Source organism: Perna viridis, chromosome 4 (genome assembly GCF_037379345.1).
Source record: "Perna viridis isolate PV_CMFRI_1.1 ecotype Kerala chromosome 4, ASM3737934v1, whole genome shotgun sequence".
NCBI lineage: Eukaryota > Metazoa > Mollusca > Bivalvia > Mytilida > Mytilidae > Perna > Perna viridis.
In genome coordinates, this window is record NC_142448.1 from 37,920,370 (window position 1) to 37,947,607 (window position 27,238).

The 27,238-nt window shown below is 31.2% G+C and overlaps 1 protein-coding gene across 3 annotated transcripts; it reads right to left on the reverse strand.

Moving 5' to 3' along the window:
- Positions 1 to 216: 216 nt before the first annotated feature.
- Positions 217 to 27,120, reverse strand: LOC148619990 (bifunctional 3'-phosphoadenosine 5'-phosphosulfate synthase-like). 3 transcript variants are annotated; one of them, XM_088580468.1, is made up of 12 exons: positions 27,030 to 27,120; positions 11,071 to 11,421; positions 8,752 to 8,890; positions 8,263 to 8,381; positions 7,211 to 7,324; positions 6,146 to 6,257; positions 4,738 to 4,943; positions 4,241 to 4,372; positions 3,831 to 3,960; positions 3,111 to 3,253; positions 2,382 to 2,507; positions 217 to 1,546 (listed from the first exon to the last, which is right to left on the reverse strand). In XM_088580468.1, exons 1-12 carry the CDS (start codon positions 27,060 to 27,062, stop codon positions 1,310 to 1,312), a joined length of 1,842 nt encoding a protein of 613 aa, XP_088436594.1. In that variant the 5' UTR covers positions 27,063 to 27,120; the 3' UTR covers positions 217 to 1,309. The 3 variants fall into 3 exon arrangements, with proteins under 3 accessions (XP_088436594.1, XP_088436593.1, XP_088436595.1); XM_088580467.1 differs by lacking the exon at positions 27,030 to 27,120 and adding an exon at positions 20,972 to 21,128; XM_088580469.1 differs by lacking the exon at positions 27,030 to 27,120 and adding an exon at positions 15,987 to 16,147.
- Between the last annotated feature and the right edge of the window lie 118 nt (positions 27,121 to 27,238).

Here is a 27,238-nt window from a genome sequence, read left to right on the forward strand (position 1 = left end):
AATTTTCAGTCCTAAATTTTCTTGTTGATTCTTGTAAATTTTACTCATTTAATTTGATTGTTTCAGTGTCATTACATCAGAAATATGTAAAATATGAAAACAAATCAATAATATAACAGTTTTAACTTTAGTATAACGAAATTCATTGTCTGTCACCTACTAATGGATACATTGAAAGCAATGTGGGGAATGGTATATTAGGGAGGTAATTTGACATTGTGTTTTCTTTTTTTTTTTTTTTTTTTTGGGGGGGGGGGGAGTTTTTTTCACTTTCATAAATTTCAGTTCCTACTTTAACTTTCAGCTTTTACTGACTTAGATTCCTGACTTACTATAGTAAATGCCCATTTAATACTGCTATGCCCAATGAAATTTTTCGTGAAATAACATGAGTTTGAGTTGTAAATTACTTAAATTGACGAATTCTGAATCCCTAGTTTTTATAAATACCCTCAAGCTCAGATTAATTTTATTTCCTCAATTTACTTTAATACTGATATCATTATATTGTATGTTTCATTTTTAACACTCATTAGTGATTTCAATGTATCCATTTTAACAAGAAATGATTGCTCTTGAAAACAATGAATGCTACCCATATTATTACTATAATATGAAGTATTCTAAATACTGTTGAAGAACTATTTGTATAGGGTACCAATTTTTGTGGTTTGTTTTGTTCAATCAAACCATGACTTAAAATCCCACCCCAAAAACCATAAAAAATATCCCAAATCATTTAATTTAATGAAATCCATGCAAACAAAATTCCATAAAAATAATACTATTTTGACAAATCATGACAATTGACACCCATTGGGGATACTATCTTCACAGTAGAACATTTAAATACATTTGATAACAGTCAAAGGTAAATTGAAATGAAATTTAATGTAGATTATTGCACAACTTTATGATAAAAATAACAACTTTGTTAAAGACTTTCAAAAGTTCTGAAAAGTTTATAATAAAAAAAACAGATAATTCATAAATTGACAAAAACACTTGTCTTTGAAAATAACAATGGTATATATAAAAAGTAAACTTTAAAAAAATCAGCTTGACCATTGAAACAAGTTAACAATATAACACAGAAAAACCAAAGGTAGAAGTTCAAAGTCCATACATATTTTACATATAGCTGAGTGAAAAAAATGTACAAGTATAACAAATATATAGAAATTAATAATAATCAAAATTTGTTCAGACCTATGCTTTGCTAAATGGTCCCATCAATATTAGTCCCAAAAAAAAGATTGTCTATGGTTTTGAGTCCCTCTGTAAAGTGTCATGATAATCTATAGTCCGTTTACTTTAATGATTGGTAATAGTTTTGGAGAATTTTCCATGCTTTTGGTGCCATGAAGCCATCTGGAGGATTATGACCTTCTCTTGCTAGTTTTCTCATTCTTGTTCCTGATATAAAGTCGTAATCTTCTTTCTTTTCTGGGTTATAGAAATCCATGCATTTTAATTTGGTGTTGTATGCTGCAACTCTAAATGGTACAATTTCTAGCTGTGTTAAACCGGGGGCCATGGTTAAAACCTGCAAAAAAAAAAAATATGATGTATAGAAAATAGACCAAAGATAAAAAGAATTAAGCAAATGGACATACAGCACATACTTGCTTATATGTCAGATTTTTTTAACTAAATTTTTAATTGGTGGGAAGGGTTCCAACTTACAGACGAGATCTAACTTATGAACTGAAATTCCCAGCGTGAAAATGTCACAAGCTTGATAATTGACATGAGCATGACACCAACATTAAATGTTTGGTATAGAAATTAGACCAAAAGATAAAAAGATGTCAGCACATTAACATAACAAAGCCTGACTTCTTACAAACACCAATCAACAGTAAGCTGAATTACCCAACAATAAGCTGAATTACCAATCTAATATAGCAATCTCCAAAAATATATTTAATGTGGTACACCTGTGTTATGCTTAATATACATCCACGAAAAGGTTCCAAGTTGATTGATTGATTGACTGTTGGGGTTTAACGTCTGAGCAGTAATAGTTCCAAGTTGAGAAGTTGATTCCTTATAATCCCTTTTCTGATGTGATGTTACACTTAAATTTGATTGGTAATTCAAGGGAATTCAAATTTTATGGAAGCCATTTTGAAATAGCAAGTCAATGTAAATAGATGAATAAATCCTTATTTTTCAAAAGTAAAATTTTTTTACAAATGAATTGAAATCTCAGGATTTGTTCTTTAAAAGAATACCTAAACGGGTATTTAAAGTACAAAGAATATAGTTGTAACAGACATTAAATCTGTGACATGCAAGTACTACACGTAAAAAAAAAAGATCTCTATAATACCAGTGCTACCTTTCAATGATTGAAATGTATCTTAGTCTTTACTAACCTTTGCACCATGTGTGTGGTCAAATAGATCTCTGCCTCCATCTGGATGTGGCATACCAGCAGGATCTCTGCCTACTATGTAGAAATTGGCACCAGTTGACATTCTTGCTTTGGCATGCCATTGAACCTACAATATGAAACCAAATGGCTGCAACATTCTCCGATACTGTTTTAATTAATTAAACCTTACAAATGATCTTTTCATTATATTATATACTTCTTTTGATTTAATCAAATGGCAAAAATAACCTGATATTCTGTTATTAAGATCACAAAAGATTTTTGACTGCATTGAAACTTGAGCTGGATTATCTCCCTTTAAATAGCATTTATTTGAAGAAAAAAATTAATGAAATACATTGAACTACTCCTAACAAAAGTAATAGACAAATGGAGAAATGAGCAGGTATGTTTTGCCAGAACCTTTTAACATTTCATATTAGGAAAAACAGCTGCATTTTCTGAAAATAATTTTTGCTGAGGTGTTCTTTTACTCTGTGGATCAAAAAGTGTATCCATCAACAAGTAACCAACATGCAAGACCTACAGAAACTTAGTTGTTACCTCTGTTGGACCTGAGTACCAGAACCTTTGACTTATCGTATTAGGAAAAAAACAGCTGCATTTTATGAAAATAATTTTTGCTGAGGTGTTCTTTTACTCTGTGGAGTAGACAAAAAATCATACCCATCAACAAGTAACTAACATATCTACGGAACATTGTTCTTACCTCTGTTGGACCTGCATACATCATTGGTGATGGGAATATAGCTAGTACTGTGGATGATGGATCTAACACTCCTTCTTCTAAAATAGCTTTGTGTTGTTCTATACGTGTTGGTAAAGGAACATCATCATCTTTTGTCCAACCACCTAATAAAGACAAATATTCTTATGACCGAAATTTATCAAATTCAATTAAGGAGGTAGACCTAGAGTAAGGAACGCAACTCTTAAAAATCATTGGAACGTTTGTATGCAGCATTTTACATCCATCTTATGTAAGCATCTAATTAACTTGGATTGATTTTATTCTGCTTCAAACAAAAGCTTGAGAGGCTTTGGGGAAATTGAATATGAATCAAACATAACACCGATTTCAAGAGTAATGTCCTTTACCCTAGGTCTACCTCCTTAAACAGTAGAAAAAATAATGCGTGCCTTTGAAAAATATGACCAAAAAATTACAAAAAAAAACAACAACAACAACAAAAAAAAACCCTACAATATCTTCAAAAGATATCATCTGGAAAACACTGAATGACCGACAGATGGATAGAAAGACACAACTTTTCAGATAGTATCACATAATACCTTGCCACTCAAGTGGTGGGGAATATAAAGTGGACAACCCTGCCTGACATCCCATCTAGTATTCCATAAAAAAATGGTTTTTGAACCATTGAAATTCAGATTAAATAAACTAATTGGTTATAATTTCACCACCTACCTAAAGGATGTAAAAGTAATGTTGGATTTTTGTATCCTTTTTCTATAAGTCTTCTCTTTGTGTCTGCCATTAACAATGCATGACCATTATGTATAGGATTCCGAAGTTGGAAAGCAAACACTGCATCTGCCTGTTTTAACAAATGACATACTAATTAGTACTTAGAAATGATTGTTTGAACTAATGCATACACCCATAAGAAATTCACTATTTGAGTACAAATAGCTCTGCCAATCATATGCAAAGCCTAAAATCATACTAATATTTACCAATAATAACGTCACTAATAATGAAAAATGTCAAAATAAATTTTTCAGGAAATAAAATTTGAAGTTACATTTGATGGTCTAAATTCAACAACTTACCACTTTTAATTTTGATACAGCAAAAATATGTTTTAACTAACTTACCCCTAGCCTTCTAAATTCTGCTCTTAGTTCTAACGGTGTTAACCGATATTGATCAAGCCCATCATTCCATTGAATCCTCTCCAGAACTGCCAACTCACCACCAACCAACCAATCACCACTCTCATATATCATCTACAAATAAAATGTTCAAATTTACTTATTATTCTTGATGTACTAAAGAATTGTAGCATCTCTTATACAGTTACTTGTGTCATATGATACATAGGATTCATTTATTTAAGCATAATTTTCTAGAAAAGCAGAGGACGCTCACCCTACTGGTGCACCTGGTTCATGCTCCTAGTTTTTAGAGGAGTCTGAGTTGCTCATTTGCTTTTGTTACTTTGTATGTATGATTTTAGTTACTTTATGTTCTTTGTTGTGTATGTCTGTTTTCCATGTCTGGTCTTTGTACCTGGATTACATTCTTTTGATTACCGCTACAATCTTGGTTCCCTTGATTACTCTTTTAATTCATCTGTTTCTATTTTCTTCACCTTGACATAAGGTTGTCCTCGATTACTAGTACCAAATTGACGACAGCATCTTTCCTCTTTGTTGTGTGGATAGAACTCTGGGTCTCGTAGAATAGCCACACATTTCCCCTCATACTTCAGACTAAAAGCAGAGCAGTCCTTCAGCTTCTCTTTATCATCTGTACATACAGGCAGGACAATGGGGATTGACTGGTTAGTGATGCCACCTAAAACAAAAACCAAAAATAAAGGTCATGGTTCAGTGCTTGGGATTTACATCTGTTTATACAATACAAAAATGTAAAAGTACTCCAATCCCAGAATTATCTGTCCTGTATAAATATTGATCTGGTTCTGACCAGTCCAATCAAACCAATATTTGAAATGAATATTGGTCTAAGCAATATGACATACTGGACTGTATAATCACCTTTGGCTCCCCCCCCCCCCCCCCCAAAAAAAAACAAAAAAACAAAAAAAAAACAAAAAAAAAAAACAAAAAACAAACTTTTGCTTGAAGTGCATGCTGACTTATGTAAAATGTTCTAAAAAGCAGATCACACTATGTGAAGTTTCTGCATCCTTAAAAATTCAAATTACTGGTAATCATGATAAATGTCAAAATTAATTTTCCTGGTTCATAAAATTTTAAATTATATTTAATTGCGTCCATTTACCTTTATTCACATTGAAATATATAACTTTCCCATGATTTTTTAAGTTTCAATTTTTGTTTGCTATTTCAAACCGACTAAATTTTACCATCCAAGACACCACTTGAAGACAAATTAAGTAGCACTCATGCAAGATGTGATTCAAGGTTGGAAACCCTACATGTTTTTATTTTTGATATTTTGTGTACAATGTTATAGTAAACAGAAATTAAAACGTGTCTTTTCATATAACCCTTATTCATAGGAGATAGAAATTATACAGACTGCATTGCAGAATTCAAAATTAAAGGAGATAACTCTCTAAATGACACAAAAATACAATAGGAACTATTGGATTTTCAATGTGGATTAAGAGCAGATAGACTGGAATGAATAATTGTACATTTCATCATTAAAGCAACTTAATAACAAAAAATAAAAAAATGTGTAGCCTTTTTTCAGGTGTATCACATATTACAGACTTTGCATGAAACTTAAGATTTTAGAACACAGAGATCTTAGCTTATTCAGTGAACAAGAAGCTAATTTTAACTGAGATAGAAGTCAAAGGTACCAACAAAAAAACTCAAATTATGCACATGAAATTTCAAAACAATCACAAAAAGGGTTTTCAAATGTACAGTAAGTGGACAAAAGCTTATGCAACAAATATAGGTATATATGCACAGATGTTGCAGTTAACTTTCTATACACCGCATCTAATGGCAAGGGCTTCAAAGCTTGATAAATTCACAATTCTAACTTCATCAACATACCGTCCAACAAACAACCAAAGTGCTGACATTGCAAATATTCCCTCTCTCTCATGAAACCATTAAGGGGTGATGCCCAGCCTTCTGACAATACCTGCACCCACTGGAGATCCAGCTGTCAAAAGTATAATTGCTTCCTATTATTACATGTCTAAAAAAAATTTCTCTTTGAAGCAACAGAAATTGAAGTATTCCCCTTGTTCTGATATGTCATAATCTTTAACATACTGTCTACATGCTTATTTGTGGTTGAATTCATGGAAAATAAATGTAAATCAAACAATTGAATAGTTTCAATTAAAATAATGTGAAGTAAAATTCTTGTTAAATCACATTATTTTCAAAATAAATCAACTCATGTGAGTTTCATTTCAACAATTTTTGCCCGAGTATACATTAGTCAAAAACTTATACTTAATCTGGAGGTATAAAATTCTGTGTTTTTTTTCACAACACAAATTAGAAGTCCCTAGAGACTACAAAGTTTCAAAAGAAATCTCCATCTATGCTCTAATGATATCCAAATTGGAATACTGATGAACAAATATGATTTTAAAATAAACATTTCTACTGATGAATAAAGGTGTATTCACAGGAGACTTAGCTAGCTGCATCATCTAATCTGTAGAAATGGACATTTATCAATAATTTGTGACATTTTCTTTGATGTATTACAGATCAATAATGCTTGTCACAGCATATTGGCCCTGATACAAAAATAACTGGTCAGTTTAAAACTAGGCATGTGTGAAAAGTCGTAAGGTCACAGTAGAGTTGAATGACATTGGCTCATCCCAATAACATAGGTCATTTGAAAGTATTCTTTTTCAAGGTCATGTTTTTTGTATTTTCTAGCATATAAAAAAAACCCAAACAAATAAAATGTTACCTATAAATTACCGATAAGCAGAATATTAGGCAATTGGTTTTTGATACTAGCTTTCTCACAGGAACTTCAGGCTTCCCCTAACAGGCTCGAACTGAGATACTATGATAAAGTCAGTATAAAAAACCAATTGTCCAATATTCTGTATAAATCAGAACTCTGCAGGCCTAAAGTTATAATACCTTGTTTATCTCCATGCTGGGGAGAGCCTCTGCTTCAGCTTTAGCTGCCTCATAGTTGTTTTCTGGAACAAACAATTCCTTAACATTCCTCACTGCAGTGGTTGGTACAACTCCCTGTAAAATAAAGGCAGAAATAACTGATGTATTACTAATCATTTTTTCAGGAAAAAATGATTCAACAATATCAACATTTCTCACTACAGCTCACAACTTCAAATAGACTTTAATGTAAAATGCTTGTTAGATATTCTCCCTTTGGAGTATCCAACAGTAATTATTCATTCATACACATCTACATATTATGCCCAACCTTGTTATAAAATTTCATTAAAATTCCTTCAGCAGTGTAGGAGGGACTTGTGCTTCAAGATTTTAACATGTTGAACCCTTAAATTGGATTTTCTCCCTTTTGAGTCCTCCAACAATAATTATGTTTCTTTTTGCAAATATAAATACATGTATGATACCCAACCTTTCTATGAAATTTCATCAAACCCTTTGAGCAGTTTAGGAGGAGTTGAAATTATAAGGTTTTAATGTGTTAAACTTTTAATTTGAATAATCTCCCTTAGGAGTCCTCAAACAGTAATTATATTCCTTTATGCACATCTACATATGATACCCAACCTTCCTATAAAATTTCATCAAAATCCTTTGAGCAGTTTAGGAGGAGTTGAACTTACGAGATTTAAAATGTAAAACTCTTAATTTGGATTATCTCCTTTTGGAGTCCTCTGACAGTAATTGCATTCCTTTATGCACATCTACGTATGATATTCAAGCTACCTATAAAACACATCAAAATTCCCTGAGTGATTTAGGAGTAGTTGTGCTTAAAAGGTTACCCTTAAATTGGATTATCTCCCTTTGGAATCCTCTGGCAAGTATCATAACCCTTCATCTACATATGATACACAACCTTCCTATTAAATTTAATCAAAATCCCTTCAGCAGTTTAGGAGGAGTTTGCTTATGAGGTTTAACATGTAAAACCCTTAAAAATCCAGGCTTTTTAAGGCCTAATCATAGATTATAATTTAATTTATACTAACCAACTCGAGGAGATGTTGAACAATCTCAGTGACACATTCATCTACATTTTGTTCGCCAGCCTTTACTCTAACTTCAGGATTAGGTGGAGGTTCATAAGCCTGATCAATTCCAGTAAAACCTAAAAATTAAAAGAAAAAATTCACTTAATGACCTGATGATATTAAACAATTCTATATGCCTATAATGCCCTCAGCAATTTTTGTGGAAAAGGTCAAAGGTAACTGGTAGAAACGTCCAAAAGTTTGAGTGCAAAATCTGAATTGCTGCAATATTGTTAAGAAACAAATTTATTCAATCAATCTTAAATCGTTTTAAATCTATTATTCACAACAACCTATAGTATAGCCATAATTGGTTTTTGATTTCTCATTAATAGATTTTAATTTTACAAATTACTTTAGATTTCAATGGTTAAACAAAGTCCATTTAAGAACATAAAATTTCAGGACAAAAAAATAAAGCTTCCTGTGGAAAGTGGGCTTATTCACCTTTGATTTCTCCAGCTCTGGCCTTCTTGTACAATCCTTTAACATCTCTTTCTTCACAGACATTAAGTGGGGTATCCACAAATACCTCAACAAACTTCAGGCCAGCTTTTTCATGGAGCTCCCGTGCTTTAGCTCTGTCCTGAAGGAGAAAATGTCCTTTTTGTAAATATTACTAAGTCTACAGTGTATATATTTCTTTGAAAAACATACACTTATATTGCAAGGACTCTTGAAATTAACTTTATTTTTGCCAGTCTGGTGCCCATTTCATTGCCGAAACAGAAATGGGTGAATCTATACTGATACTTTAAAATCTTAAACCATCACTCCTGAAAGCTGATATTCAAACTCTGCCATGTCCATTTACAATTAACTTAACATTTATCCCATTTTAGGAACCAAAAATAATACCTTTCAGATTTTAAGACTTTAGTGGACAACATCAATTACAGACGTTTGAAGAAGAGGATGTTTTCATCTGTCCTCTGACCTCTAACATGATTTGTTGACATGACAGGGATTCTAATTTACTTTCATGTGTGGAAAGTCCTGGAGTTTTCCAAGTTTCAAATTCATAGTTCACCTGAGGTAAATCAAAGTCCCAAGGGATGAAAGTCAAGGACCAAAGAAAACATACTTTCAAAGGGTTATGGTCCAGCACCTCGGACCCATATTTACTCAAACCCCTCCAAAAGTATTGGAAGTGGCACTAAAAGGTTCAATTTACACAGTTTGAAGCACAGTATCATTAACTTATTAGAAGTACAAAAATGTTCCATACAGTCTGATACAGATGATTATGATTACTAAAAAACAAAGTATTTTTTGTAGATTCAGGTACTTATGTACTTATTACACATTTTTACAGTATCATTCGAATTAGCAGAGACATTATTTTTGAACAAAAAAATCTGGTTTACTAACCACAACTATCACTCATTAGGTGAAAATTCTTTTCCTCAATTTTTATGCAATTGTGGTTTTCTTGAACAACATATACATGTATTAATTGTCTTAAAGCTAGTGCACACTAAATACGGTGCACGTAAATTGTAATTACATGTATTCCTAAATCGCATTGAAGTTATCATAAAAATGTCCCTCAGAGATTTAACCCATGCAACATATGTAAAATTAATACACCTTTGTAAACAATCTTTAATTCAATTCGAATTTTTGTCAAATTTAAAAAAGACTGATGAAGTGTTAAAACTGTAAAATCTCCCCTACCACATAATAAAGGTATGCAATTTACAAAATTAGCATTTAGGAACCCAAAACAAAAAGGAGAAATTTAGGAAATTTGAAGTAAATATATGGTAAAAAGAGAAAGTTATGAATAAGTCCAGATTTGAAAAAATAGTAAAAATCGTGTCTGCATTTGTATGTACAGACTACAGTGTTCTAGTATTTTTCAGAAATTGAGGTTTCCTCTCGAAAAAAACCATATAAAATCAACTTTCCCGCAGTCAATGACTGCTTTCCTAACAAAGCAAATCCATACAACATATGAAGTTTTCAACTCGTCACGGGAATGTGTAACTAAGTACCTAACTTTCCCTGACCCAAATTTCACTTGCCCTGGGTAACAGGAAATAGGAATCCTAGAACACTGATGCACTTTATCACATGTAAATTAGAACCTAGTAGTTTTTGTAAAATGTTACCATAGGCCAAAGTCATTTAGGTTTTAGTTTTATGACCCCCTCCCAGCCTCAGTCTAATTAAAATTAGACCTTGCATTTTTTTTTTTGTATTTTTTTTTTATGTATACAAGACAAATAAAAATCGGAGGGTCTAATTTTAATTAGACTGCTCCCAGCCTCAAATTTTGACAAACTGGAAACAAAAATAAAATAAAAGATGTTGAATTTAAATTTATTTCTTCTCTGACTTTGTGTTTTTCATGCAGAAAAATAATAATTTAAGCTCATAACTGCATGAAAGAAAATATATTCTATAGTTGTATTGATGGCACAGATAGATGTTGTAAATTGCTATTTGAACTCAAACCTTGTCAAGATTAAATAAAATGTAAAAAAAAAATCACTAGGAAATGACCTAATGATGAAATAAAAAAAATATTTTTGATCTAGAAAAGATTGGTTTGAAAAAGAGAAAAAAAAACCAAAAAAAACCCCAAAAAACAAAAACAAACAACAACTGTAGAATTTTATTTTTGTCATAAAACCTTCCCATGGTTTTGGTTGAAAAATTTAGTTAAACTAAAATGAAAATGACCATGGCCTAATACTATACAGAAGTTACTTTAAGTTAAAAAGTTAAAAGTAGCATAAAACAGTAATCAAGAGAACTTACCCTTTCATAAGGACTGATGAATGAAGTTAAGCAAACAATGCCACCATCAGCAAACAGTTTGGCAACTTCTGATATACGTCTAATGTTCTCTTCACGATCTTCAGGAGTGAAGCCAAGGTTCTTGTTCAGTCCAGTTCTAATGTTGTCTCCATCCAAACTGTATGATGGAATTCCCTGGCTTACCAAATAGTTCTCCAAAGCAAAGGAGATGGTTGTTTTTCCTGCTCCAGATAAACCAGTAAGCCATACTGTACATCCCAAAAACCTATTTCCTTGTCCTAGAACTTGACCTCTCTTGGCCCTGCTGACCAAGTTATCTTGGAAAGTGACATTGGTGGCCTTTTGCACCGCCTGCAAGTGATAATTAAAATACAGACTTTTTCCAACATCAAACCAATTACGATCCACTACACTATTCTGTGACATTGTGTCAAAGTATATAAAAATCTCATAAATTGTAATAAATCTATACAATATGTCGACTATTTCCAGTGAAAATCTTGTTTTCTGGTAGTTTATTTTTATTTTCCACTACTTCACGTTCCAATAAATAAAATTGTCAATTTCTGACATTTGATGTCATTCTTTGGTGGTTTTGTGGTAGCTGGTAGATACAAGGTAATTTGATGTATTATTTAAAACAAGGACCCTATATATAAAGAGCAATGCAATATGTTCCAACACATTGATCATGTAAGCTCCCCTAAACCACATTTTCTTTGTCAATGTGAAAGATTTTCTAGGAAGTACATAGCAAATATTTTGCAGCTACAAGGGAACTGTTTTGTTCCCACCAGCTGTCAATTGTCTCCAAATGATTGACAGATTTTTCAACAAGGAATATTCTCTAACTGAAATGTTATGTTGTTTCATTCTAGGGATTAACTCTTTTGTAAGAATGACCATTACCAAATTTTTTAAAACCTTCAATAATCATTCTGTAATTCCAAAGGCACGTACTAAAAGTATATAAATAACTTGTAATTGTTTCTAAATTTATGACTTTTTCCTCTGATAACAAGGTGAAGTGCTAAAATCTTGAGTTTTTGTTTTTGTTTTTTGGGAGGGGGGTTAGTTTTTGTTTTTGTTTTTTTTTTGGGGGGAGGGGGGGTTAGTTAATACCATTGCTCTTAGTAATTTCATTAATATAAAAGCATGTTTTGTAAATATACAGTATAAAAAGAATTGTATTCCAAAATTAATGTTTAACCTAGGTTTATATGCATGGAAAAAAATCTGTCAAAAAAAAAAATTCCAAGCTACAGAATGCTTTCATTTGCTTGTTGAATTGAGTCTGAATAATGCCTAGTGTTTATTAATTCAATTGTAACATCACATTTTTTAACATTCATGCATATATAAATATATATGATGCAATTTAAAACTTAAGTATCATCAAAGAAAAACTGTGGAAAGATTTTAAGTAGCTGTCTTTGTAAGAATACAAAATCTGAAAAATGTGAAACACCCCCAAAAAGGCTACATAATTTTATTTTTGTAATTAAGTTGTTTTATGGGTCTACACTATGAAATGTGTAATTATTCATTCAAATCTACCTGCTCTTAGGAGATAATCAACATTAAAAATCCAATAGATTCTATTGTATTTGAGTGTCATTTATAGAGTTATCTCCCTTAATTTTGAAATCTACAGTGCATTCTATATAATATTTATCTCCTAAGAGCAGGGGATATATGAAAAACTAAATGTTTATTTCTGTTTATTATGGTAATTCATACAAAATATCAAAAGTAAAAGTATGTAGGCTTCTTACCCATGAATCACATTTTGCATGATTCTTAGCTAGAGTGCTACTTAACAATTAATTTTGTAACAGAAGGCAGTAACTATTAAAACAAATTTCAGGAGAAATATCGCCTTCACTTTTTTTCTTACTAAATTTTTTTTGGGGGAAAATACCCTCCTGACCTAAAATATATGCTATTAAATGGTACTGTATTTTAGATCCAACTCCTATTGAACTTGACCTTTATGCCATAATGGTAAGTAGCTCAGTCTTTATTCATAATCAGGCTAAGAGATTTGTGTTTTTTTTCAATTTGAAGAATTCATAAATATCCTGAATAAAGGGTCATAAAGTCATTTAAACTTTAACATGGTCCAAAAAGTATGAAGCTTTACATAGCATGAGCCTTTGTCATGTTGGTCATTGAAATGAATGGAGTTTTTAAGCTGAAAAATTTCCATAACTGACATATAAATGGAAAACTTTTACAATTTGAATGGTTTTAATCTAGTTCACATATCATTTTGGTTTATTTTCATAACTTAAGCCCAAGACATGTTATCATGTACACTTTCATAGCTATATAACACATGCTAATTATGATACATGTATGTAGCTGAAAAACTCTTTAGGGACTGGTTTTTCATTGACACAAATCTCAAATTGAGGTTTTCCTCAAACAAATATTTCAGGTGAATTTTAAGAGTTAAAAGTCTTAATGTAAGACATTAGGTGTAAGGAAATTCTTAAGTTGATATTTATCATTAAACTGGGCACTGGAAAATAAAGCCAGAAAATTTCCCTTTTCAGGTTTTTTAAGCTACATGTATAGTAAACATATTATTTTTTTCAAGCTTATGATATAACTAGTAATGATGAGACCAGTCTTACTGTCTGTGCCATTTTTTTAACATTTACTGGCCCTATCCATTAATATCAACCATTTTTCATTACTAACACTTTTCAATATCCAAAATTGATTTTAAAAAAATGATCATTCAGGTATAAGACTAGAGGTTAATTCAAGGAACAGACAGACCATACACGATCCTGTACAACAACAGCAACAATCAATCATCATAAGTAAACAGCCCATGTTATTGTGCTAGGTTCAGTACAATATTGACTTGTGTAGAAAACAAGAAATTTTTAATGTAGTTTTATAGTAAAATTCAACGAAGAAACCCTCAATTATACAACGATTTAAATGGATTAAAATTGATCTGATATTCTGGTCAATAATCTCACACAATTCTGCTACTTGAACAAAAGCATGTTAAACAGCCGAAACTCAAACTTTTTGAATGTCCCTTTAAATATCATGGACAATAAGGAAGTCAATGTAAACCCATTAAAATCAGGAACGAGAGATATCTTACAATGTTCACTAGCTGTTGATCGTTGACAAAAAACTGGGCTAATTATACTGGAGCCCAATTACAAGACAACTTAGCTAGCTGCATCTGCTTATATAAAGTATAGACTTCAAATACCATGCAGTGGAAAAATTTTGTCAAGATACAATCGTGAAAAAGTTCATAAAAGGAGACTTTATCAATCCAAGGTCATTTAAAATTTCACCTGGATAACAGATATTTGTCTCTTTAGGTACATTTACTGTCAAGACTGTTTTTTCATCATCTTGGTAGTACAAGTTATTGAAGAATATTTCACTGTAAGATGCTAACATTTAAATTTCTGTGTATTTTATCATATGCACATTTACATATTTCTTTTCTTGGTAACCGTACTGTTATACTGTACATGTATTATACATGTAAATGATTTTCATACGTTTTATATACATGTACCATTACAAAATAGCAAAAAAATTACCTTCAATTCTAGGTTAAGATGCACAAATTATTTCACAGAAAAAAAAATTAGACACTTCATCAAATTTATTTTGGATGTACAAAAATGTATCTATTCCATGCATAAAACTTATTTCTTGATCATTAAAACACAGTTTTGCACATGCCATCAGTAGTGTCTTATTTTCAAAAATTTAGAGATTTTAAAAATTGCCTATCAATCAAAACAGAACATCAACTACTGATGCTATATTTAACATACATTTTATACCGTCCATCAACAATAATAATCGCAAAGCTAAACAAAATATTTTTACATCTTCAGATCTAGATAGAGTAGTTATGATAAAACTAAACTGCCAAGAGTTTCACACAGATTGTAATTTACTAAATGACCTATACAGCTATCTAGGGGTATACTCTGATTTCTGATCTTTTCTTTAATGATCATAAATGCAATTCAAGTGCACACTAAGAAATTCAATATGAATCTACTGCACACATTTTTTTTTCACTAAAGTTTACATAAAATGATTGAGCTCTAGAATTTCCATTTTGATTGAGCTCTAGAATTTCCATTTCCTGTTAGTTACCCAATGAACACAGATTTAGACCTGGTTAAATTATACTTTCGAGTGTCTATAGGTCATTTTTGATGAGGGGAAAGAAATAATATGAATTTGTAATTTTCCTGCCAAAATTCCTAATCAAATGAAGAAACTTAAAAACAATCTAGAGTACTGAATGACCTAGCTACCGTATAACTGGGTACAATACATACATATATCCATTCTATACACACACACACACACACACACACACACATAAAAGGTAATTCAACATGTTACCAAGCCAAATACAAATAATCCTTATCCAATTAAATGATTATTTAATACGAGAAGCTTAAATAACATGTATGAACTTTTGTGTAAACATATTAATTTTTTTTCTAATACTTTTGTTACTTTGTATAATTTTAGTTACTTTATGTTCTTTGTTGTGATTGTCTGTTTTCCATATTTGGTTTTTGTCCCTGAATTACGTTCTTTTGATTTCCGCTAGAATCTTGGTTCCCTTGATTACTCTTTAAAACCAATCTTCATGTACATCCAAAATAAATAGATATATAAAAGATATAAATAAATTACTTCATGTGCAATTTCTTTTAATTACCAACATATTGTCCTTATAATATCAAGAAACCTATTATATACATATCTTGGAACTTAAAAATTGAACCTAAAACAATGAAAAGTCCACAAATGTAAATTTAAACACTGAAACCAAATACTATAAATAAAAAAATAATTGAAAAAAAATTTTTCAGCTAAGTTTTTAAGCAGTATCTACTTACAGGTAAAATAAGCTGTTTGTCCGACATCTTATTTATCAATGCACTCTGCTCATCAAACACTCTTATTGATTAGAAATCTTTAACAACGTGGCAATGTTTATATAAAATGCAACCTATCTTTCCTTACTCAACTAAAATTTAGTCATGAATGAACAAAGATTTAACAGACTTATGATTTATACTGAGTGAAGAGATTTTTTTGGGGTCATAATCTATGCCGTTGATCAAAACAGCCTATACCTGTATAGTGTAATACTACAATATGGTCAGATGATTTGTCCTAAATTTAGAACATTTTCTCACATTTTGGTATAGTGTAATAGTACTTTATAAGTTGGATTGCATTCAACCTTTTAACTTGATGAAAATTCCACCTTTTGATACCTGAGGCATACAAAATTTTTCAGTACATTATGAATTACATCAAGGTTGAGATAAGAGGAACACCATATATGTGATCTCACAAAATTCCACCTCTTCATCTTCCAGTAATATATAAACAAAAAGAAAATGAATCACACAAATAACAATAAATAAACTTATCTATAGACTGAACAAGTGCCCGTGATTTGATGAACTGAAATACTCATATATATATTTTTAATCTATTTTCTCAGCGTAGAGTGCTTGCCTCAAGTGGGGTGGGGTTGTGGGTTTGATCCATGGCCAAGTTACACCAAAGACTTCAATATTGATAGTTACTGCTTCTCCCCCCAAACATGTGGTATTTAAAGGGATAGAGTGACTACTGTAGACTTTGGCTCAGAAAAAGTGTCAGAGTGGGGCGGTATGGCTACCCATGGGCTGTTGCTACTGTGGACTAGCACAATAAAGTTCCTCCTCAGTGTGCTGGACTAGTACAAAGTAAGGCTTGCTTGATTTATCTATTGTTCTCATCCTGAAATGTATGAAATACAATATATCTGCAATAGAATGTTAAACCACAATAAATAAATAAATAAATCAATCAATCAATATATCTTTTTTCCAGTTCACTAGAGAGTTTCCACATTAATTAAATACACCCTGGACTATGTTACTGATTACAAAAACTTAAAAAAAAAAAAAATGAAAAATTTTGAAGTTAAAAAAAAAACATCAGAGTGAACAATAGTGAAAAATTAAGAGTATATCTTAATAATAATAATAGACAAACAAGATGTCACAGATATTTTAACCTGTCACAGATAAGGAGAAAAAGCTTGAAAATAACAGTTTGTAGCAATCTGAAGAATAATGTATGAACAATAAAATGCTTCACTGGGCTCAGCTGAGTAGGACTACAGAGGTCAAACATTAAACAGTTGGGTCAATTTTGGACACACCATTCAAGCATGATACTGCTGAGAACTAAAACAATTCTATTGAAGTAAATTATTCAATGGGTTTATAAAAAAACAATTTAACCCAATTTTTTTTAATATTTAACAAAACATACTCCTCTAAAAAAACCTTCTAGGTGTAAGTGACGTGTCAGGTATTTCATATTCGCAAGTTTAGACATCATGATGGATCAATTAATAGTCTATCAGAACATAACTACATGCCTCAATCCCCTATTTTTTTATGAGGAATTAGAGATTATCGACAAAAAAGACCCGTAATAGTACATTTGAACTTACTTTTTTTTTCTTTTTTTTTTTTTTTAAATATTTGCTAATATTTCCATAAATCATCCATGGTGTCAGTATAAAACATATTAACAATAAAAATAGTTCCTCACACCCACACAAACACTCTAGATTTACAACATACATCAGGATCTAGTTGGGGTATGGTATAAAAGTACAGAAAATTCCCAAAAGGTTTATCAATGTGTCAAGTGGAAACAATATTGACCATTATGACTTACAGAAATCTTTATGCTGCTTTTGTGTACGTTTTCTTAACATACTCTTTGCCAAAGACTTACAACTTATGTGCATGAACATCATTCCAGATGTTGCTTTCCTTAACTTGACTTTTCTACCACTAAGTAAAAAATCTGTTAAAAGATTAATCATTTTCTAGCATTTTGTAGTAAACAATTATTCATCGATATTTTCCCTCCAAAAACATGTATTGACCTCAAATAGAAACCAATTAAAGTCTAATTTCTTCCAACTGACAAATTGCAATAATAGTAGGGCACTAAAACTTCAATAAACTCAAATGTCACCTAAAGTGCTAGTCGGTGTTTACATTTGCCACGTATGAAATTGACATGGCATTGAAGTATCTATATGAAAGTAATAGCCACAACATGATGTTACTTTCAAATCAATAAGAGTGCAAATTGACAAAGGCATAAGGTAGACTAATATCATGATCTATTACTTATATTTGTATTGAAATGTACAGGCTGTTACCATTAGCCTTGTAAGTATCTGATGAAACAAATGAATAAGAAGATCAAAACCAGGGACATATTCTGTTCATTTAACATATATGTCGATTTTCAAAATAGGACAGACATTTAACATTGAAGCATGGTCATTGTCCAACAAAGTTATACATAATTAACTTCAGGTCTTTTCAAATATATAAGAATAAATTATGATTCCAAGTTTTAAGTAGCAGTCTTTCTAAAATTCAGACAAAAGGTGATTCATGCATGTCAAAAACTTCACCACAAATCACTTTATAATTGGCAGTGTCTGAATTCTATGTGGACTGGTACAGAAGTACATGTAGATAAATCTAAGAAACATGCAGAGAGTAACAAGTCCATTTTTTTTGTCGAATGTGTAATTGTGTAAATGAAGCCAGTAAGTCTGGATTTTTAGTAATTCAAGAACACTCTCAGTAACGAACAAGGTTTTGGAAGTCAAGAAAAAATAGACTGGATATGTGTACATGTACAGTAATTTTGTATGAAATAATCTGGCAGGAATAACAGAATTCATACTTAATTGTTTAAACCAACTTTTATTATTTTTCAAACATTAGATACACCTTTTATTGATAATTTTTTTTGGTTTTTTGCCTTAAAAAATGTATGTTTCCATTGTTCCAATGTTCATTTAAGGAAGTAGACCTAGGGTAAGGGACAGAACTCTTAAAATTTACTGTAATGTTTGTATGCAGCATTTTACATCCACCTCATGCAAGCATCTAACTAATTTGGATTGATTTTATTCTGCTTCAAACAAAAGCTTGAGAAGCTTTGGTGAAATTGAATATGATACAAACATATGACTGATTTCAAGAGTTTTGTCCCTTACCCTAGGTCTACCTCCTTAAGGAATGACTTATATTTTTTCGATCTACAAAGAAATAACCCCAATAACATGGTGCACATTAAATAACCTGTGTAGCAGGTTATTTTGGAGTGTGCATCACAAGCACTTAAGTTACTTCAAACTGACTGAAAAAAATATAACAGTCATTCCTTATAATTTAATCTAAGTGCCAAAATTCAAAGAGAATATCATTAAAAAAGTTTGATGATGTCAGTCATTTCAAAATTTGACCTACTGTGAGGTGATAAACGAAATTTTTAATCCAATCAGAAACCAAGTTACTTCTGAAATTAAATTATAGGGGTATAACTCCACAGTTTATCATAAATTCCTGGTAATATTTACATTACATACATGTATCATATATCTTTACAGCCTACAAAGTTTCATGATATTTGGTGTATAATTTCCATGGAGTCGCATTTACAAAAGTGTGACAGACAGACAGACTCAGACAAGGAAAAAACAGTAGGTCTCACCACAGGAGTTGGGATTGGGGTGGGGGACAAAATTATACTTTCTGACAGATTTTTCAGGTTATAGAAAGTTGACAAAACATTTTGACATTTTTTTATTTGCCTGATTCTTTATTAAGCCTGTACTTGACAGAACACATACATCTAAACTGAGATCAAATGTCCTACTGTCACAAATCTATTTATGATATACAGGCAAAATAACTTCACATGTTTACATGATTTTTACTTGAATTGACCAAATGAATTTTGTGACATTTCCATGTACTTCAAGTGAAACTTTTACATAAAATTCTTGCATGAATATCACATAAATTTCATGTCAACTTCGTGTGAATGTCATGTGAATCACTTTAGTCTGTGAATACTTGTCCCATGTCTTACTTCAAGACTTTAAGGAGAGAAAGGTATAGACACAATTTATAACAGTAATTTCGGCTTCTTTTTTAAATTCTCCACTGGATTTTCCTTTTTAGTCAGGCAAAACAAAATTTTGATAATGAAAATAATGCAATTAACTTTTCACAAATTTTTGACTAACAGGAAACTGTCATAACTGTCCACTACTATAGTCAGCTATGACAGATTCCTGTCAGTCCAAAATTTGTGATTACCAGGACAGTCAATAATCCATAAAAAAACTCTACTGAAATCTAATATCAGTGTATTAATTACAAACATTGGTGGGTACTGTTATTTAAATTAATTCACACACAAGTTTATTTCCAAAGTAATGACAAAATCAGGACCGCTAGGGTCATTAGGAGAATACTTAGTCAAAACAAAACTAATCATTTGTCAAAATATACACACCAAATCATCATTTTTTTCTAAATCCAGTAATTATGATCGTGAGAAACAAAATCTAAAAAGAAATCACTTTTACAATTGTGATGTAATCTTTTATTTAAAGTCAGTACAACATTTTATTAAAGTAATGTCATAATAAAATAAAAATACCCTTCTTGTAAATATTTATGAAATTGTAAGACTTTAATAATACAAATTTACATGAACTTATGAAATGGGAGACAACCTATTGTTACTTAGTTAAAGCCAACAGAAACATCAAGTTTAGCAAGACTATTGGCTCCAGAATCAAGAACATTTATCAGGACTATTCAAAATAAATTCTTTAAAATAAAATTTCTTGTGTTCATTACATATAAAAAAAATTGAAAACATAGCACCAAGACTAGTAGAGGTCTAATTGAAAACAACTTTTAAACTCCTTCAAAAGAAGCAAGATTCCCAGATATAATCTTTACAAGTGTTTTTATAAGCTTACCTGATGCATTGCAAACTTTAAATTAAAAGCTGACATTATCAAGAAGTCCTTAGGAAGATGCTTAGATCTTAAGCTGTTTACACTGAGTGGACAAGTCTGGATATCTATCTATCTATCTATATATATATATATATATATATCCCAAGTCAGGACCTGAGCATACCAATAGGTAAGGACAGCTAGATAACTATACTGTTGTCATACCAAATTGTTTTAAGAAAGATGTATATATTTCTTGATAATGATTATGTATTAATTTTATGTCACATGTGCCATATGTTGCCCTTATGATCTGATATAAAAAGATGAAGGATACGAGAGTGAGAGAAATAAGTAATTATGACTATTGATATTCTACATGATTTTTTTCAAGATTTCAGCTGAACATTGGGATTTCAATTACATTACACATGCAGAAAATTTTGTATATATTTTTTCTATATTTTCAGGATACTCAGGTGCGGGTGTCAAGTCTGTGTACTTTCCAAAATGCAATATCCATCATTCCAAAAAACAAAATTAAAAGAGCAATTCTTCAAATAAAATCCTTAAAGTTTGATGGGCCATGTACTAATTTTTACCATTTTAGTACACTGTACTACAATGAAGTACGAAAAATAAGATCTGTGTAAAAACAACTTGATTGTCTAATGCATTATGACATAAAAATGTCCAGTAAAATCAATTTCTATATGTTATTCACTTTAAACACAAAATCAGAATTGTCTATCCTTAAAAGGGATGTCCATGTTGAAGCATAATCTATCTACAAGTCTGACCTGTTTAAAGGTGGATGACCATAAGGGGCATCATTCAAAAAAAAAAAAAAAAAATTAAAAAAGCAATTCTTTAAATAAAATCCAATAAGTTAAATGGGACATGTGCCTATATATTGGTTCAAAGCCCCATTTTCCTAATCTCATGTATTTTGTTTGTTAGTGAAATGGAATTGAAGTTGTATTTGACAACTGGACAACCTGTCCTTTTGAAATTTTATCATTTTTTTGTTCATGAAAACTTTTTAATGTTACATTAAAAACAATCCTTACAATTTAATTTCTATTCGATTAAAGTCAAAATTAGGATTTGTCACTTCATCAAAGCCTTATCTAGTTGGAACTATATGAATTGGCTTGAGGACTGTAGACTGATCAACGTTAATGATGTCACATTACCAAATTTGTTTATGGAAAATAACATTTATTGCCCAGATAAACAATAAACAGTCAAATTGAATTATTTAATAATGTTGTAACTCAACAAATATACCCATTACATATATGACTGGGACAAAAATTCCCAGCATCCCATGGCTACTACATATTGAGCTGGGCTACCAAACTTTTGGGTAAAATTTAGTTGATCACATAGAAAATATTAAACAAAAATACAGTCTGGGTTAGCAGCTTGTATTTCCTACATATGATGTACAAGTAATAGACAGTTTTGCTCATTGTCTGCTCAACCATCCAGGAAATCAGAAATTTATACAAACTTCAGCTCAATTATCTTAAAATATTAGCAAATGATGCTTGCAGCACCTTGAAATATACAAGTACATGTAGTATATTCTATTTGAGTGAAATATGCCCACTGATCCTGCAATTCAATTGGTCAGCTTGACAGTGTATCATTACTCTACCACTACTTGTAAAATATGAATTACATGTACGTGGCTACAATACATGTACATACAAGGGTTCTAAATGCTAACACCAGCAACAAATACATGTACAACGAACAACACTATGTATGTGATATCAATGTTTTGGCTAGCATATTAAGGTTATCTATATAAACCTGTTAAAAATATAGGACAAAAATTAGAACATTTTACCTTAGGAATATGCTAGGTAATTCATGCACAGTGATATGGTGTATGTGCACTTAACTTGACCTATACATACAATGTATTTTATATCGTATATTATCTGAGGAATATTCTAATTTTCTACCATAATGTTCTGAAAAAGGGCAGTGTAACAATTCAATAACAACTGAATAAACAGATTCTTTCATCATGTGCTAATTTTTACCAATTTAGCACTGCAAAGAAGTACGAAAAATAACATCGGTGTGAAAACAACTTAATCGTCTATTGTGTTATGACATAAAAAATGTCCAGTAAAATCAATTTCTATATGTTATTCACTTTAAACACAAAATCAGTGTTGTCTATCCTTAAAAGGGATGTCCATGATGAAGCATAGTCTATCTATAAGTCTGACCTGTTTAAAGGTAGATGATAGATGATCATCAGGGGGCATCTCAACCCTTCATAAAAAACCACAAAGCATTATCATGATTATTAAAAGTCTTGTTATAATTTCAAGGACAACTTAAGTTATGTCCAAAAAAGCTAATCTTAGTACTCAGTGTTCTAGGATTCTTATTTCCCGTTACCCAGGGCAAGTGAAATTTGGGTCAGGGAAAGATAGGTTCTTAGTTACACTTTCCTGTGGCAAGTTGAAAACTTCATATGCTGTAAGGATTTGTTTTGTTGGGAAAGCAGTCTTTGACTGTGGGAAAGTTGATTTTATATGGATTTTACCTGGGGAAACCTCAATTTCTGAAAAATCCTAGAACACTGGTACTGGTACTTTTAAAAATTAGCAAGATCAGGCAATATGGTATATATTAAAGTGCAAAAAGCTAGGTAAAACATTAGAAATATATAAAATTAAGAAGTACCAGTATTTAACTTTCCAAATTTTTTCCACTTTTTGAATGTAATGATTATACTAATTTTAAAATAAAGCCAGATACTAATGTTCTTTTTCCACACAATGACAGAGTAGCTAAGTTTTGGAATATTTGCATATTCATGAAAATATTCTGAAATGATAGGTATACAGTGAAACCTGTCTAAACCAAACCCATTTGTACTACAGGTTTTGTTAAGATAAGACAGGTATTTGGTTTACGCAGGTTCAAAAAGTATTGAAACTGATTTGAATCAATCATAAGATTTCTGGTTTACACAGGTTTCCATTTTTTTTCAGGGTTCAATTTGACAGGCTTCACTGTAATTGAAGACATGAATTTTCTAGCCTCTTAATGATTACTCATGCCACTTGATAACCTTGTATTCAAAGTATATACACATGTACTTGAAATTAAGCACATACCATTGTACACCAGTTACAAACTACTGGTACACACAGTAATGAACCACATCTTAAAACACTTGTTGACTTGTCAATAGTACATATACATGTATATCTAACATGCCCAATAAAATAATACAAAATAAATTGTGAAGAAATATGCAACACTTGTACAGGAATAAGTAGTCTGAAAAATACTCAAAGGTACATTTAACATTTTACAATGTAGAGGGGGTACATGTAAAATTACTCATCAGTGCTGGCCACTAACCGGAAGCCTGGGGCAAGTAAAAAGTAATTTGGGCTAGTGAAATGATATGTACATTTCTTGTTTCAGGCTACAGTCCTCTACTATTTTACCTAGTTGTTGAGAATTTTGAAGAAAAGGACTGACTCATAGGAATAGAAAATAACCCTTATGAAAATTGGACAACTTAGTCAAAATTAAGAATAATGCTTTAAATCAAGGCTCAATTTGATTTTTTTTTATTATATTATCACTATATACTGTACATGTATTCTGAAAGTGTGTCATATGAGTGAAAAAAAAAAAACAAAACAAAACAACATATGATATGTCTACTAATTGGATCACATGACACAAAGGTATCCACATCAAGTGACAACTTTTGTTATTAAGTTGCGTTTATATGGGTCTATCATGTCTACATGATGATATCTGTAATTATTCATTCCAATCTGTTTGGTCTAAGTTATGAGATAATTAACACTGAAAAATCCCTAGTGGCTAGTGTATTTCTCCCTTAATTTTGAATTCTACAATACATTCTATAAAACTAATATCTCTAAGACCATTTACTAGGTTATATGAAACAATGGGTAATAACAAATTACAAAACTGATAAATCCAGGCAATAGCCAAACAGAAGAGCCCAAATGCTAATATCTGTTTACATTTTATTAACATTTCAAAAAAGACACCAAACAAAAAATATAGGCTTTCCAACCATGAATCACATTTTGCATGATTCTAAGCCTGAGTGCTACTTCACAAAGAACATTTCACTCTATAATATAGATTTGATTTCACAGGGTATATTCTTAAATCTGAGATGATGGTCTTCAAAATAAGTCATGGGCTTTGAAGTCCACATGTATGGGCCAGATTCTCTAGAATGGAGAAACTTTTAAGTACCATTCTGTGTAAGAACCAGGCAATGAGTGGCACATCATTAATCTCAATTGGTCTTTATACCTCAAATATATTCAAATACATCTAGAAAACAACTGGAAAGCTATTTAAATCTATCCTGAAGCATTGGTGACAAAGACATTTTAAATGCTTATATATGGAAAAAGTTCAGGAAAATTTTCCTGCCATTTTCCATAGTGTATTTCAACTAAATTTGAATTATTAATATCTTAAAAAGGCAAACTTTACAAACACTTTGACAGTTACTTCTTGAGATAATGAGGTATAAATACTTGGACAATGCAATAAAATCTCTGTGTATTTTTACCTCATGTGCCACACCTTATACACCTTTGCCTGATTCTTAGATGGAGAAATACTTAACAACTGAAAAATGATTTTTACTATGCAAAGCAAAGTACAATTGTATCATACATGGAGTTCAAATTAATTTACAGCACCTTCCAGATTAAAAATGAACCAGCCAATATTATGATACAACACTTACCATAAAGGTTTTCATTCACTTAACATTAAAAGAACTTGAACAATAATTTCAATCAGTGCATGAATCTAAAACATTATCATAAATATGGTAAGATATATATACATGTACATGTATGATTTTAAAGATAAATTAATGAGCCATTTTTCAATGGCTGATGCCTAATAACTAACTTCTAAATACATACAGTGAGCTATAGACTAAACTATTACCATAATTACAACTCATTACTGAATAGAAACTGCAACAAACATTAATATAAAAACTGTTGGAAACTAGCAGTACTTTAAATCTAATGAATCTGAAGCCAAGGATTCCCTACTTGCAGAGCTCGGGTTGCAGCCATATTTTATCCTATTTTTGCAGAGTTACCTCCCGTAAGAGCAGGATTAATTTCAAAGTCTCTCTAATCAATGTTTGGATTCAGGTGCAGAAAAAAGAGGTAACTCGAATGAAAATGGAATCCCCAGCATACAAACACAATGGTGTTTCTAAAATGTACAGGGTGTTTCATTTTGTTGGTAGGTTACATAAGGATGATTTTCATTTGTATCCCGGGTAAAGAAAATTTATGGCAGGGTCAGTAGAATGAGAAATTTCCTTTTGATTTTTGAGATTTTCTAAAGTATCGTCGATATCGTATGGAAAACCTTACGTGTTCCGAATAGACACCTGCTCCAAAGGGAGATAAATGTTGAAAAAATGTGGTCTGCAAGTCGGGAATATCTTAAGATTGGGACTTGACAAAACTTTGTTTGGCCTAAGTGTACAAAAGATGAAACAGCCCAGGGCTAGGGTCTTCCCAAAAAAGAAAATTATAGTGAAAAAATTTTACTGACAGAAACATGGACAAAATTGGCTAAGGGTAAAACAGTATACCCCTTTTCTTGGGATGGGGAGGGGTGGGTATAATATGCTTTTTATTAAGGTCAACATGTATATACAATGCATCAAACTAGCCTAAAAAAAGAGGGGAGCAGCAATCCCCTTTTCTTAAGTGTGCCAGATGACCTTCAGTCATACAATATTAGTTTTTTTGCCTATTTATCCTAATTTTCTTTGAACACAGTATATACAATTCAATTGTCAGCTAAGTCATACTCTGTAAACTTATAGGACAAGGGTATTATAATGAAGAACTGAGCTCATGAATGGATTTGAACTGCTCATGCATGAACTACTTGGCGGAAATTAATTATGAAGGGCAAATCAGACATGGACTCAAACCTCCCAAAAAGACGACCAGGAGTGTGTTAATCATAATTATAGAAAGACATTAATAAGTGTTCTCACGTGGCAAATTCTGTCTTCAATCTTATCACTCATCTTGGTCTGCTGTTGCTGAGCACTCAAAAGAAGGGAAGAAATGCCTAAATTTAGGAAAAAAATACTGCTGGCCTTATTGTTTCATCATTTTTCAAATCTATAATTTTAAAAATGGGATCATATAATAATAGAATTTATCAATGAAAAAATGCTTTCCATTGGAACCATTTAATGTT